At 37.2% G+C, this 15,553-nt stretch overlaps 2 protein-coding genes across 3 annotated transcripts in view; both read left to right on the plus strand.

Moving 5' to 3' along the window:
• Positions 1 to 232: 232 nt before the first annotated feature.
• On the plus strand, positions 233 to 3,659 carry nhlh2 (nescient helix loop helix 2). Its single transcript, XM_082176770.1, has 2 exons — positions 233 to 834; positions 1,842 to 3,659. Exon 2 carries the CDS (start codon positions 1,893 to 1,895, stop codon positions 2,259 to 2,261), a length of 369 nt encoding a protein of 122 aa, XP_082032896.1. The 5' UTR covers positions 233 to 834; positions 1,842 to 1,892; the 3' UTR covers positions 2,262 to 3,659.
• A 5,559-nt stretch (positions 3,660 to 9,218) lies between these two features.
• The window catches only part of vangl1 (VANGL planar cell polarity protein 1), a 31,885-nt gene continuing 25,550 nt past the window's right edge, over positions 9,219 to 15,553 (plus strand). The window contains exon 1 of one of the 2 annotated variants that reach the window (XM_082175149.1): positions 9,219 to 9,367. The gene's annotated coding sequence lies outside the window, so the exon portion shown is untranslated. Of the gene's footprint in view, positions 9,368 to 10,782; positions 11,051 to 15,553 lie in introns of those variants that run through there. The other variant, XM_082175150.1, reaches the window with a different exon arrangement.

A 15,553-nucleotide genomic window follows, 5' to 3' on the forward strand; every position in this document is an offset into this window, starting at 1 on the left:
ATGCTTCATGTTACACTGCAGGAAATGCTGTAATCCGACGTCATATAAAAGTGATTTTCTTAAAATATCATAACTGAACATTCAATTTAGTTATTTTAGCTGGAACTTTTACAAACAATTGCACCTCTTCAACACAGGCGTGCAACCCATGCGTTTCTGCCAAACTCTAGCCTCAGGCGCTCCTTTCAATCTGGTCGAGAAAGAACTCGCTGAGTGGAAGGAGAGAGAAAAGAGGGGGTGGGACGGAGGTGTGACTGTCGTGGATAAGTGCATAAAGTGAATGATTTGTAAGAGAGAGAGAGAGAGAGAGAGAGAGAGAGAGAGAGAGAGAGAGAGAGAGAGAGAGAGAGACTTTATAGGGAGCCAGTGGAATGTTATCTCTCAAATCATCAGAGGCACGAGGACAAGCACGCGTGGTTGTAAGGATGGCTGGAGCAATATTATCCTAATCCGCGGGGAACAGAAAGGAGGACAGCCGAAGACGACACTTTCTTGTCGCATCGATCTTATCTGAGGACGCGTGTCCATTGTTATCCGCGCACGGGTCAGAGGGCAATACATCTCAGAGCGTGCGTTACCGGTCCTGTTATTATAATATCCATTCTGTTAGACAGCTCACGGAAATTTCATCATACAACAACACGAATCCTACGATACCGGCTGCGTTATAAGTGGAATTAGTGGCGAGGAAAATAGTAGGCTGAGAAATGCTGTTGCTGATGTTAAAATAAAAATTCAGAAAGCACAATGGACAGATGAACATGAAACACTGAAACAGATTTGATAAAGGGGATTTTGGAGAATAAACTCTCGTCCTATTCATCATCAACAGAGGTGAGTTTCAAATCAATTTCATAAAATGTTGTGGTTATTTTAAACACTTTACATTAGTGTTAATGTTACATGCATTAAATTGCACTATTTAATTATTAGCTATCAACAGTTTATGGCCTAATTATGGGCAGTTCCGCAAAATAATTATGTACACTGATATTGTATATTTTCATCGGTTTATCATAACAACATCTTAATTTTAATTCGTTTAAACTGTCGCAATTATGTCTACTTAAACCTAGCCATTTCTACTTTATGAGTTTTCAGAATTTCAACTCGATCTTCATCAGTAATTAAAGTGTTTGGAAAAAGTGCAATGAACTAATCTGCAGGCTGTCACTTTGGCACAGCTTTGATTGTTTCTTTAAAATTTAAGACAGCAATTAAAAGAACGCTTTCAGTTGTAATACATTGAATTTGTTATGGTGTTAGTTCATTTGCATCCCTCAGATAATAACATAGTAAGATTTTAATGTACAGTGTGCTCAACAAATCTTCGTGGCGTAAAAAAAAATATATATATATATATATATATATACAAAATGTTTAAAAAAAACATTCAACCATCTTATAACAAAAAAAAAATTATTAAAAAAATATATATATTTATGATTCACCATGACTTGTATCATGCACACTTGTGTCATCTGGAGCTATAGGCTTTGCATTTGCATTTGCGACAGATGGTCTTCTATGACTTTGGTTTTGTGACAGTAATTGATTTCCATTAACTTTTGCATGGAACCAGTGAATATCCCATCTACTGATGGTAATGCTGAATAAGCTAAATTGCAAAATGCACACGACAAAAATTTGACAAACATTTAGGACCTACTGAAATGTTTTTAAAGTCACACAAACGAATAGCATGAAGCTGCATGCAAACGGTGTTACCCTTAAAATTGCTAGAGGTGAAATGCCAGTATTACATTTATTTTATATATTATTTTATGTACAGATTACTATTCATATGTGAAAAACATAAATCCTTTGTGTCTAATCACCAGGGCAATTGACAATTAGTGCACTTTTGAAGCTTTTATCAAACGGATTTGAAAATGATGCTGAGCCCCGATCAGACGGATCCGGACCTCACCTGGGCACAGCCGGACACGGAATGTCTGAACATCATGAAGGTGGAATGTGTGCCTCGTGAGCCCTTTGAGGCCGAAGATGGCAAGACTCGCGCACTCGTGCCAGCCGGGCTCACTAGAGAGGAGAAGAGACGGAGGAGGCGCGCGACTGCGAAGTACCGCTCTGCGCATGCCACGCGCGAGCGCATCAGAGTGGAAGCGTTCAACGTAGCATTCGCTGAGCTTAGGAAGCTGCTACCTACACTTCCACCCGACAAGAAGCTGTCCAAGATAGAAATACTTCGTCTTGCTATCTGTTACATTTCTTATCTTAACCACGTTTTGGACGTTTAGACTAACTTTCAGCACATTATACAGCATTTTGAAACAAAATCCTACAGGTGAAGAATACCTAGGCTATACTTTTATTGACGTGACAACACACAAATATTTAGAGAAAAGGGTAACACTTTATAATTCAGTAATAGGCCTATGTATTGGTATTGAATTGACCTTAACGTACCCAAAAGAACAAAAAAGATAGAAGGAAGTCATATATGTATTCTGTTAAACAGTGTTTTCAAACATTTCAGTAACCACAAAACACGGCTATTTAGCCTTGATGAAGGTTATTGTAAAGAGTTTTACGTGTTGCAATAAATGAAGCTTGTTGTTTTTGACACTATAACAAGAGTTGAGGATAGCCATTCAAAGAGTAGCTATCCTGTTCAACACATAAAATCATAAGCTCAGTTGTTGTGGAGAGATTTGACTTGGACTGGATCTTCGTACATCATTTGCCTAAGCGAAACAAATAACAATACCTTTCGCAATCTTGATATAAATCAAGCGGATTTTATAGGCTACCATCCGTCTGGGCGGAATAAATGTATAGGCTACATCTGTGCTGGAACAAATCGTAACCTTGTTGTTAATTTATTTCTATTTTCTTTTTACATTTTTGGGGTTTATTTAATTTATTAAGTACGTTATGTGAGTGTTCTTAAAATAGCATACAAAGTGTTTACGTACATGTAAATATTTAATGTTTTATTATTATTGATGTCGCAGAGTTTGGGTTTACTGTTGCTTTTCATTTGCACTTTTCATTGGCAGTTTTCTTAGGAGTAGGAGGGCCTTCGCTGTGTGTGCACTACGGTTATTATAATGGTGTTGCTGTTGATGTCCTGTCCTATGATAACAAGAAGCACTTCCCATCGGATAGGATCTATTGCTGTACTGTATTGTTTATTTTGTTTACAAAGTGCTCATAGATCGCGTTTTATGGGTACCAGATGACTTGTGATGAATTAAAAGTAGGCCTACCATTAGATTAAATTAAAAACATAATAATCAATGTCAGATAAATAATTTGGTATAATACATAACGAGTTGCTTGATTCCCATCCAAGTCTGTAAGCTACCCATAGACGCTCTCTCTGCTGCGACCAAAAATGATCTCAAAGTAGTTTATTTTTTCTTTTAGAAACTATTTATAGAGATTATTTGTTTACGTGATTCTTGTGAACCTTTTGGAAATTTTATAGTGAAAAAATTATCTCACATCTGCCTCATATCCAAAGATTACCCTGTTAATTCGGGGTTTTGTCCGTCATTTTGTAGTGGAATAGCCAGTACACTGGTTTGTATCGCAGTTTTTCATAACTATTTTAGAATAAATAGTAAAAGAAAATATTAATTCAACGCCGATTCGTCTGTTGTAGTTTTTGTATAAAACAATATGAAATTAAAGATATTGTACCAATAAGATGTTCTCTATCTTCTTTAACAGCCTACTTTTACGCTTGTCATTTCAGACGACAACTGCATTGAAATAATGAACTATGGCTTGACATTATAAAATTCATTGCCGTTACCATCATTTTACTGTTTTAAAGAAGATGAAAAAATACCTTTTTCATGCTGTCACACATTCACAGTCTTCTCTGCTCTCGGCCCAAAGGCTACTTTCTCCCCAGAGAGGAGACAGGTGCTTGTCCAGACGGGCCAAGGCAACCAAATTACGACCCGTCTGCTGCGTCCCGTGGGAAAAAGCAAGATAGCATGTGTGTGCTCGCGCGTGTGTGAACGTTTCCAATTCTTGATTCACATTAATGATCATAACTTTACTCCGCTGATGATGCTGCAACTTTTACATTTTATACCGTCGAACTCAACTTTTCACTCAGTCAGAAAAAAATGGCTTAGTTTAGGAAAAGATAAATATCTTAAATTTGAAAATTAACCGTATCCCAGGAAGTGCACAAGCACAAGCAAACAGGCTGATAAGTTTGTGTGTTACATGCTGGAAGTGAACAGGCCTTAAAGGATTACCTTTGTAATGAATGGCCATCAGTCCCGCTGTATACCATATGTCTGAGAGTATGTCACGGAGAAGGGTCGAATACATTAGCCTTAAACTCAGGTAGCCAGATTAGACGCTGACCCTTCATGCAAAGAGCCAATCTGTCGTCTCTACATGTGTCTTACATAATATTCATTAAAAACAAAACGGCGTCCCGGGCGTATATTTCATCAAACAACGTATAGGCTAGGTAATAGGCCATCTCCATCTGTTTAAAACCCTAGTTGAAAAATCTATCTATCTATCTATCTATCTATCTATCTATCTATCTATCTATCTATCTATCTATCTATCTATCTATCTATCTATCTATCTATCTATCTATCTATCATCTATCTATCTATCTATCTATCTATCTATCTATCTATCTATCTATCTATCTATCTATCTATCTATCTATCTATCTATCTATCTATCTATCTATCTGTCTGTCTATCTATCTCCCGGGTCAATCCTTCCATTGGTTAAATTATTTTGGAGCCAGATGGAAACGGACGGATGAGAGACAGATGATATTAAGGGTGTTTATAAAGAAAATAATAGAAGAAAAAAAACTGCTTAGAGGATAAAACGAGAGTCAGTCTGTTCTCATTACCTCGCGCATAGAAAGTGTCACACTCAGAACAATGCGACCAGGCTGCGCGCGCCTTCCCGGACCATCTGTGCACGCGTCAGACATACAATGATCCGATTTTCATCACACAATGACACACGGACATAGGCCTAGTCGGCGCATGCATTTGTAGATACGTGCAAGAGTAAGGCTACAGATTTATAACCTTCCTTCAGATATTTGAACAACACCCACATTAAGGCTACCAGGATTTTGTAAGAGCTTGAAGGGGAAAATTACTTTTTCACACACAATTAAGTTGCTGTTGCGCTACAGGCCAACAGTAATTCCAAAAGATATTTGGTAAATGTATGAACACTATTAATCAAATCGAATTGCATATATTTTACCAGCATGCTGACACATTAGGCCTATCTCTTTAAAAATTTATATAAATAAAAATGCATATTTTATTGACAAATATTGACACCCATCAAAACACTTGGATGTCACTCATAATAACAGAATGTATCTTGATTTTTTACAGAAACCTGAAACGACGACAAAATAATAAAAACAACAAATAAAAAACAATCATGACACCTCTAGTGCTGGGTGCACTACATCTTACGGAGAACAAATCATTCACACATTTTGTAATATGTAGCCTAAGATCTCCTAACTCTCTTTTTATATTCATGAATGTTCAAATAATTTTTGGGCCAGAATAAACAATAAAACAGACAAAAAATATCCTTCCATTTGGTCTTGGGGCACTGCACATTTTGTACGTCTCTTCTCTTTCATTTTCAGTAACACCCCTGAGATCACCAGCTCATTAGCAGAGACCTCCACTGAGTTGAACGGGTCAGATAATAGAAAAATTGTGGGTTTATGCGATGCATAAACTTTGTGTGAGCTGTTCACTAGCGTCACTTGGATAAACAATTTATTTGGTAGGTCTGTAGAATAATAAAGATGACTAAGAACGTCACATACTGTATAGGCCTATTTTATTACCACTGCTACTAGGCTAGTAGCCTACTAATATTAGTAATAATAATGTCACATGCAAATATTTAATAAATTGGCTTGTGTGTGTGTGTTCACAGACAAATATGATCTCTTTATCTCTCAACCAACAACTACCGTGTTTTTGTTTCAAATTGTCCAAGTCTGACTTCCAATAGTACAATACTGTAATAAAAGTCTTTGCCGCCCCCTATTGGTCAGTGAGGAGCAGTAAAAAATTTTTTTTTTTTTTTTTTTTTTTTTTTTAAGTGTACACTGTCTCTTAAGTGTAAAATACAGTCATGTTTTAATAAAATCGACATCTTGATATATAAAGACACATTTGAGATTTTAAACCTTTATTTATAGGTAATTTATTACTGTAAATAAGCAAACCGATGACATTGTGAATTGAATCTACTTGTAACTAAAATTGTTATGCTGACAGGCCTATTATTTGTAATTACATTTTACAAAATGATTTAATAAATTAATTTAGCAAAATATTGCAAGGATTGATTTAAACAAAAACTAAAACTGTCTTTCTGACCAGCCAAAATAAAGCAACCACATTCAGCTACATGTGTCAAAAGCAAAGATACCTGTGCGTATTGCCAGAAAGAAAGAATGACTTTTATATCACTCTAATGGCTTAATGGTTTCTCAGTATCAAAATCAACTTGTCAGTTCACGATTATTAGCTGTCATTTAGCAGATACATTTAGCGGATACTTTCATAAAAAGTGACTATTACAGAATAACTCAACTCTGTTTTCAATAGATAACAAATATATTTACATAATAGGCCTATTTGACAGTGTACAGTACACTACCAAAATAGGCTAATAGGCCTATGTGTATTTGTAGGGATATTCTTAAGTAGGCCTATATTGAATGAATATGTTGTTTTTTATTATCTCCAATATTCTTTAAAATATTGGTCCCTTTGTTTTGTTATGACAACAATAATCATAACCAAACAGCCTTATTGTAGAGACCACTGTGAACGAAGTAACGAACACTGGAAAAAAAGCTTTAAGTGGCAAGGACTGTGGATGGAATATGTGGGGGATGGAGCGGTAGAAAGCTCTCTATGCATCTCTCTCGCTTCATCGGTTTAATGGGGTATGTATGATAGCTGTAGTCAGTAAAGATTGCAGACAGAGAGATGTAAAGGAAACAGAGAAAGAGAGACAGACAGAGGTTTGTAGATGTGGATATAAGATTAATATAGCATGGGACCTGTTTAACAAAAGCAATTGAGTGCTGTTGCTGCACGTATAACACCTTAGGCCGCGGGTAATCAAATCGAGGTTACGATTGCCGAATGTGCCACTGCTTTTATTCAACAGTTCAATAAACAAGCAGTTAATATTGAGTAACTTACATTTTAGACACAATTGCCATTTAATGTTTTTGTTTTTCCCCCATGGCGCAGACGAAAACAGTCAATGCATCAGAGCAACTCACAGGTGTTTCGTTTGTTTGTTCCCCGATTAAAGGGGTAGTTTACCCCAAAATTAAACATTTAACATGTATGCCTAACATACTCGTCATACTCACTCTCATGTCGTTCCAAACCCGTGGAACTCAATTAAGATATTTTTAATGAAATCTGATCAGCAAACATAAACAGAAGCTCAACTGAACCCGCTTAACACACGAGAATGAAACTCATTGGTTCTCACAAGTCAAGCAAACATGCTTGCGCTTCCGTTTACCAAATCTGATGTGTGAGTTGATGAATATATGTTTCATCAACCTTGGAGTTATGACTGATGATCAGTTGAACTTCACAGACCACACTGCTAGAACTGCCCAGTCCTGCAGATTTAATACAACATTAGGAGGATCAGCTGCACTGGTTTTCCAATTGCCGCTCGCATCAAATTCAAAGCACTGATGTTTGCCCACAGAACAACCACTGGCACTGCACCCCTATACCTAAACTCATTTCTCCAGACCTACCGTCCAGAAGCTTGTGTTCTGCAAGTGAACGGTGCATTGTGGTGCCATACCCAAGAGGCACAAAATCACTCACAGACCTTTACCTGGACTGTTCTCTGCTGGTGGAATAACCTGCCTATCTCAACCCGAGCTGCTGAGTCTTTAGCCATCTTCAAGAAACGGCTGAAGACGCATCTTTTTTGGTAAAACTTGACCCATTAATACTAACACTTACTATTCTATATTCATATACATATACATATACATATACATTTACATATACATACATACATACATACATACATACATACATATAAAACCTTTCTACATGTACTGTGCTATAACTGGGACTGGTCACGTCCCACTTGCATATTGTTGCCCTATTGTTAGTTTGATTGCTTCTATTGCTCTCCTCATTTGTAAGTCGCTTTGGACAAAAGTGTCTGCTAAATGATTAAATGTAAATGTAATGTAGCCTAAATATTTGGATAAAAGCCTAAATTAAATCTGTTGATCATATAAAGTGATTGTGTTTCTTCAGAAAATTGTGAAACCGCTCATTTCATATGGATTAGTTTTACGATCTCTTGTCAATGGGACAGAAATCTCAAGATTTATTTTCCAATATCTTCATTTGTGTTCCGAAGATGAATGAAAGTCGTATGGGTTTGGAACGACACGAGGGCGCAGGTAAATTATGACAGAACTTTTCTTTTTGGGTGAACTAACCCTTTAAGAAGTGAGTTTGAACAAATCGCTTGAATCAATGGGTCAATGCAGTAGCACCTCACTGCAGTACATGAGATCCAGGGGGCGGAGTTGGATCCAGATCTAAGGGGTGGAGATTGGGTTTAGGGGTGGGTTTAGGGATCAGGGGGTGGAGATGGGTAGATTTAGGGGTGGGTTTAGGGATCAGGGGGTGGAGATGATAGGTTTAGGTATATGTAAGGTGGGAGGAGTTGGATCTGGATCCAACTCCTCCCCCTGGATTTCGTGTTCTGCAGTGACTCACTCTTAAAGAAATTCACTTGTCGCCACCTACTGGTGGAACTGTGTGCATTGCAGGAAGAGTCACTTCCTGGTAAATCCCCCACAAATAAAAAATATATATAATAATGTATACGTGAACATACACTGGTACTACACACACACACACACACACACACACACACACACACACACACACACACACACACACACACACACACACACATATATATATATATATATATATATATATATATATATATATATATATATATATAGCCTCTAATTAGACATACAGACTAGTACAGATGTACGTGTGTGTGTGTGTGTGTGTGTGTGTGTGTGTGTGTGTGTGTGTGTGTGTGTAGTACCAGTGTGCATATGACAGGGCGATAACTCCCCCTAGCGCTGCACACTGTAATGAGTCTCAGTCCCTCCACCTCTTCTGCCAAAGTGTATCATCTGTATGCTCCGCCTGTAAAGGATACTATCTTTACTGCCGTCAGATTGGTCGCAATGCATGAACGTGGGTAAATCTGGGTACAGTGTATTGATCATCGGATCATTTTATCGGGGATGTTGGCGTGGCCACTATAGGTAAGTTTCTACTATAGCCTACCTATTGTCTATTCTTTTGTGCTCACTGCATTGATCTAAATACAAGTGATCACCTTTTGGCGTTAGAAGACACCGGAATGCATGATGTTAAAGTTCTCACGCCCAGCTGCTGTCTTTAAAATGACAGATTTAAGTCATTGCTCATACAGAGTATTGATTATAGTCCTTATGACAGGGTTACAACGAAAATCATTATTGATGCTTCCATCCTGACTAGACGAATTAACCCGTAAAATTCATAGGCTACTAATAACACTATCGATACATTACACTTGAGGCCAATATATAAGCACATGTGATGCATTTCTGTAACATTTCCTCTAATAATAAAAACACATTTTCTTATTGTGCAGTGGGCTGACTTCTTAGTATGATCATTAATCTCGTGTCTCGTGGCATCGAGGCTCCTCCAAAAATGCCTCTGGGTGGATCACGCTCGCACCATGTAGAGTGCTTGTTAAATATATTTTTTTTTGTGGTTTTATCGGATGTATTAGAGGCAGTGATTCCCTTTTTTAAAGCACATGGTTGGCATTCCATTGACTTGGGTGGTGTATCCATGACTAGAGATGTCCGATTCGCAATAGAAATGTTCTTTTGAGCCGAGTCATTTTAACCTTTCTGTGGAACCAATTCTCGAAGCAGCAGAGTAAAGGATTGACAAAACATTTCATAAAGACAGAACTAAATATAGTTTTACAGCTGGGGAAAGTGATATAATGATAACATCTAACCAAGGAATGACCACGGAATTAAAAAATAAAAATCATATAAAAAAAAATATAAAAAAAAGACAGTTCAAACCTATGGTTAAAACCAGCCTAGGCTGGTTGTCTGGTCTTAGTTGGTTTAAACTGGAAGTAGCTGGATTAAGCTGGTCTCCTAGGCTGGTCAAGATGGTCTTCCAGCCTGGCCAAACTGGTGTTCAGCTGGTGTTCAGCTGGTCTCCCAGCTTGACCAGCTAAAACCAACCCGGGGTGTGTTTCCTAAAAGCAACTAGTCGCAAGTTCCGTCATTACCAACAGAGATGATTGGAATTTGCGACCATATTGGCTGACGATGCTTTTGGGAAACGTACCCCATATCAGCTAAAATAAGCGTCCAAAATTGTATACATTATTTTAAATCTTAAATAATGTATAGTGTTTTTATAAACATTTTATTGTTTTATTCTTATTTTTTATGACTTTTATTATTATATTTTCTAATTGTTGTATTAGACTCCCCCCCCCCCCCCCCCCCCCCCCCATAATTTAACATCAAAATGCTTCTGCTTCTGGAGCACTATGAGCTATGAAACGAATTGGTGAATCTCCTTTCAACCTGTCTATTGAAATGAACCGTCCGAACGAACCGATTCTTTCAAATGAACCGGTCTTCCCAACGCTGTCATTTACGCCCATGAGCTACATGCGATTTATGACCTCTTGTGGTTCCCGTTTCTTTTCTTCATCACAGAGTGTTCTTCGGCTGAGGGCTTGCACTCGAAATTATTATTGCAAAATGAAACGAATATATGTTCAATATAAAAACGGATAATTTTTGTTTTGAATGCGTGGTGCGCATGCATGCAGACAACGAACGGCTTTGCAGGAATGAAACAGATCATTGTGCCTTTTTACGTTGCGTAAAGAATTGCGTTGGATTAGGTGCCGCCAGAGGGTAAATTGATGCTTATGTTTAACTTTAATTCTGACTGACTAATTTCCTTTCTTTTTTTTATAAGGTATAAATAATATAATCATGACAAAAAAGGGGTGGGGCTGATTATCATTAAAAGGGTGCATGGGTCTGCAGTAGCCTAAGCTATTAATCTATCTCATTTTTTACATAGGCTACAAACACTTATGGATGTGCTTATTATGATTGCTGGCTGAGTTTACTATTTAAGTTCACATTATTCTCTACTATTTAAGTACTTTGTTCTCTATTATTAAGTGTGGAATAACAAATGTTTGTTATAATGTTTAGTCAGAGCATCTCTCCAAAATTAAGGCTACCATACACATAGGCACATAGGCTACAGTTTTCTTCAGATACAGGTGTCCTTACTTACTGCAAGTTGTTATTGTAAAATGTGGTCTGTAACATGCTCCTTATCTTGACTTGCTTATCAAGTGACATGTCTATTGCATTGAGTATATACTGTCGCTGTGATTTTGCCAAGTAAGACATGTTCCTAGGTCAACATATTTTGTTGATCCTGGAACAACATTCCTGTGCAAATATTTAGTCCTAACCCTGCCCCTAAACCTAACTCTACTCATAACTTATCCCTGAAATCAGAGGTAGCCTAAGTGATATGTGAATAACACAGATGTAGAAGCACCTAACCCTTGATGTAAGCCTACATTTGACATAAACTGTAAACTTGTCCCTCAAATCTGATTGGTTGGTTGGAATGTTGTACCTGGTGAAATCATGTTCGTTCACCATAGAATCACACTACTCACATCTGACGCAAATTCCCATCTCTGGACTTCCTTTCTTGGTCTCTTTCTTAAGGAAACTACTGCCAGCTAAACTAGGCCAGATACCTAAACCTAAACCTACCTAAACCTAAAAAAGTACTTAAACTTAGGTAGCATACAGGTATTTTAACAAAGCATGTGAATTTCTGAAACGCTTTGTATGCTGTGTTGTTCTGATAAGCAGTGGAAGTGCGTGTTTCTCCTCTTAAAGCACTAGAAATAAGCAATGAGGCAGTCTTTCTTGTAAAGCAGATTTTCTTTCTTTTTTTCTTTTTTTTTTGTCTTTTGCACATCAGAAAACAACACAACACTCACTTCCAAACTCTGGCTTTTAATCTGTCAGTTCAACTCTTGCATTTTATATCTGACAGCGCATGAATTATGCATTGGCCTATCTAAAAGTTTGATGTTCACATGCACTAAAATAACACTAAACTTTATCTCAAGAACACCGCAAAGAAACAGGTCTCCCACATTGTTGTTTGAGTACCTGGAATGTATTTATAAACCATCTTTATATTGCTACACACACATTTGCCACACACACATATGTCTTTAAAATGGGATAATTTCTTATGTTTAATACTTCAGTGTTTCAGTTTTGCTTAGGTTTCATTGTTTAGAAAGTATTCCAAGGAAGAACACGGAAAGGCATGGAGTCTGAAAATGTTGGACTTGATAAGACATTCAGAAACTCACTTACACACATTCAGTTTTAATTTCATAGTATCCTATACTGTCCACCACAACATATGTTGACCTGGTAACACTTCTAGCAAAGGCTTCTTCAAACAGCACCCAGGAGGGTTAACAGCACTTATGACAGGGAAGCCTTGCTGTAAAATGCCTCAAAAGCTCATGTGTTGGCCTGAGCTGCAATCACTATGCTAACCACACAAGCATGTGGTGTTTTTACAGTGATATGAAGAGCGATGGGAAAGACGATGGGCTAGCCAGCCAGCGTCAGTGGCCTTTCAGGCATGGACAGCAGTTAGCACTCTTAAAAAAATATTTATTTATTTATTTATTTATTTTTATTTATTTATTTTGCAGTGATGCAACAGAAGAACCATTTTCGGTTCTCCAAAGAACCTTTTAGTCTGTTCTTAAAAGAGCTAGTTTTTTCTTAGTATAGTGTGAAGATCATTCTAATCTAAAGATTGATGGTTTATTAATTTTGATTAACTCATTGATGGTTAAGGTTCTACTTGAAACATTCAATGCTAATATAATCTTTATTTTTAAGAGTGTATGAACAGTTTTATACTAACTGTCACTCTATAAGTGCAGTATTTGTATACAGAATAATGCTGGTTTATATGGCATGATTAATATTTTAATATTGAGAGTTGGATGTTTCACAAGCGCATGAATGAAATGCATTAGGAACATATGAATGAAAACCCATGGAGTAAATGAGGACTACACAGTCACTAACAGTAGCTTTTGTGATGTTTTTGACTACTATTTGTGTGTGTGTGTGTGTGTGTGTGTGTGTGTGTGTGTGTGTGGTGGTTTCCCCACATCTACTCCTTAGAGACAGACTGCACTCACAGTTTGAGAAAGAGAGAGCTGTTCTGTGGATTGTGCTGGCTAAATATAGAGCTACCAATGTTTCTGACACAATTATTTAATTTCCATCTGGCCTCAACGCCCAGATTAAAGTGAGGAAGGCTCTATAATGCAATTTTTCTATTTCCTATTCTTTCTCTCTTTCTCTGTCCATTTCACCATAATATACACACACAAACATATTATTTACATTTTCTGTGATATGAATTCCTTAGGGAAACCTCCAGTAGTCTTGGAGAAGAGCTAGTGTGTGTTGAAGACATGACAATGGGGGAACTTGGCAGGAAATTATTAAGAAAGGGGAGAAATGGTATTTGTACATATTGCAGGCCAGAATCGAACCTGTGCAGAATAGCTTCAAGCATTAGACATAGACAATACTAAATTTAAAGTAAGTATCGAATGCTAAAGTTTTTTCTTCCCTATTGTGATGTCTGAGTGAAGCGGCTTCTCAGACAAGGAAAAATAAAGGGCGGGACATGATTTTGTCCATCGGGATTGATTGGATCGTTAGTTGTGGTTTGCTATTGCAGTGATTTCATGCGAGTGATTGGTTGTCTCATGCCGAAAAACATGTAAAGAGAAGAGATGTCATTGCGAGAGGGAGGGGAAGTTATTTTGATTAAAGATTAAGAATGAATGAAAAAAAGAATGAAAAAAATAAAAATAAATTATGTGCACGGATAAATAATTTATAATAAACACTTGCATATTCCATAAAAAATAAGAATTGTCAATGTAGATTTTTATGGTGAATTTAAGATTAGCTGATATTTGCAGATATGTATATATTATACCTGTGTATAGACATGCGCACATACATACACGCATATCCTGTATTATTTCTGTCTGCATTAATATATGTCAGTTTATGTGTTTGCTTTTATGTGTCAGTCACGCTTGCTCAATCTGAAGAATACAGTGTATTTTTTTCTCTGCTTCTGTACCTTTCACTCTCACTGTCCCTCCCCCCTTCGCTCTCGTTCTTTCTGCTCTCTGATTCTGTCTTTCTGCCTGTCTTGTATTCTTGTTTAGTAAGGTGAAGAAATGTTATTGTTCTGCCTTTGATCATCCATGACTGCCTCTAGGGCAAATGTGAAAGTCTTCTGTGTGCATGTGTGTTTCTACATGTGTGTATGTGATATGCATTACTCAGCGCTTTGAACATATGTTAAAGGCTATGTTGGCTGAGTGGGCCTCTCTGTCAAATGATGTGTCTTAGCGCTGTAGGTGTAATGGCTGTGAAAATCTGAGTTTTGATGGCTAAATGTAAAAGCCTCCAGGGACTCTCCTGCTCCAGTTAGCACTACATTCTGACTATATGCTCTAGTAGCTAGCAACTTTCCATCAGCTCACATTAAAATATGCCACTGTTTCTGCAGCGCATGACTTACTTTCTTCTGCAGAACACAAAAGGATTTTTTTTTTTTAAATAATGATGGTTGCTCATTTCCAATAAAATGACAATGAATAGGGAATGGAGATTTTGAAGGGCACGAAAATATTATAAACGTGACTCATATTATGTCTTCGAAGTCTTGTGAAGCCATACAATAGCAATGTGTGACAGACAGGCTGAAATTGAAGGTCACTGGTCATTGAAGGAAGATTTTTACATTTATTGCAGCATTCGCTTCAAACACTAAGTAGATTTCAGAGCCATGAAATTCTTGTGAATTTAATGGTGAAGATACTGTGTCCATTTATGAGACCATAAGCTGAGGCCCAGATTTAGACTAATATTACGATTTGAGAACTGAGCCCAGACAGAAGATATTTTGAAGAATGTTTTAACCGTTTTTGCCCATGCAATGAAAGTCAATGGGGTGCAAAACAACATCAAATCCCTTTGGCTTTCATTGTACAGACAAAAATAGATGTTGTTTCTTTCTTTCTTGTTTTGTGTTCTACAGGGGGGAAAGTCATTGGAAAGACATGAGGATGAGTAAATGATGACAGAATTTTTGTTTTGGGTGAACTATCCCTTTATAATAAATAAATAAATAAAAGCACAGTGAGTTTTATTTTCCCAAATCAATGTACAGTCTTACAATATACAGAAAGATCACTTCCTATGTACACTTTTTTTTCTGTTCTTTTCTATGTGCGAATTTGAATTTCT

This window comes from Leuciscus leuciscus (genome assembly GCF_965113295.1).
Source record: "Leuciscus leuciscus genome assembly, chromosome: 7".
Taxonomy (NCBI): Eukaryota; Metazoa; Chordata; class Actinopteri; order Cypriniformes; family Leuciscidae; genus Leuciscus; species Leuciscus leuciscus.

Excerpts from the sequence above, each read along its gene's own strand:
- nhlh2 (XM_082176770.1), top strand. The coding sequence starts at position 1,893 with ATGATGCTGAGCCCCGATCAGACGGATCCGGACCTCACCTGGGCACAG.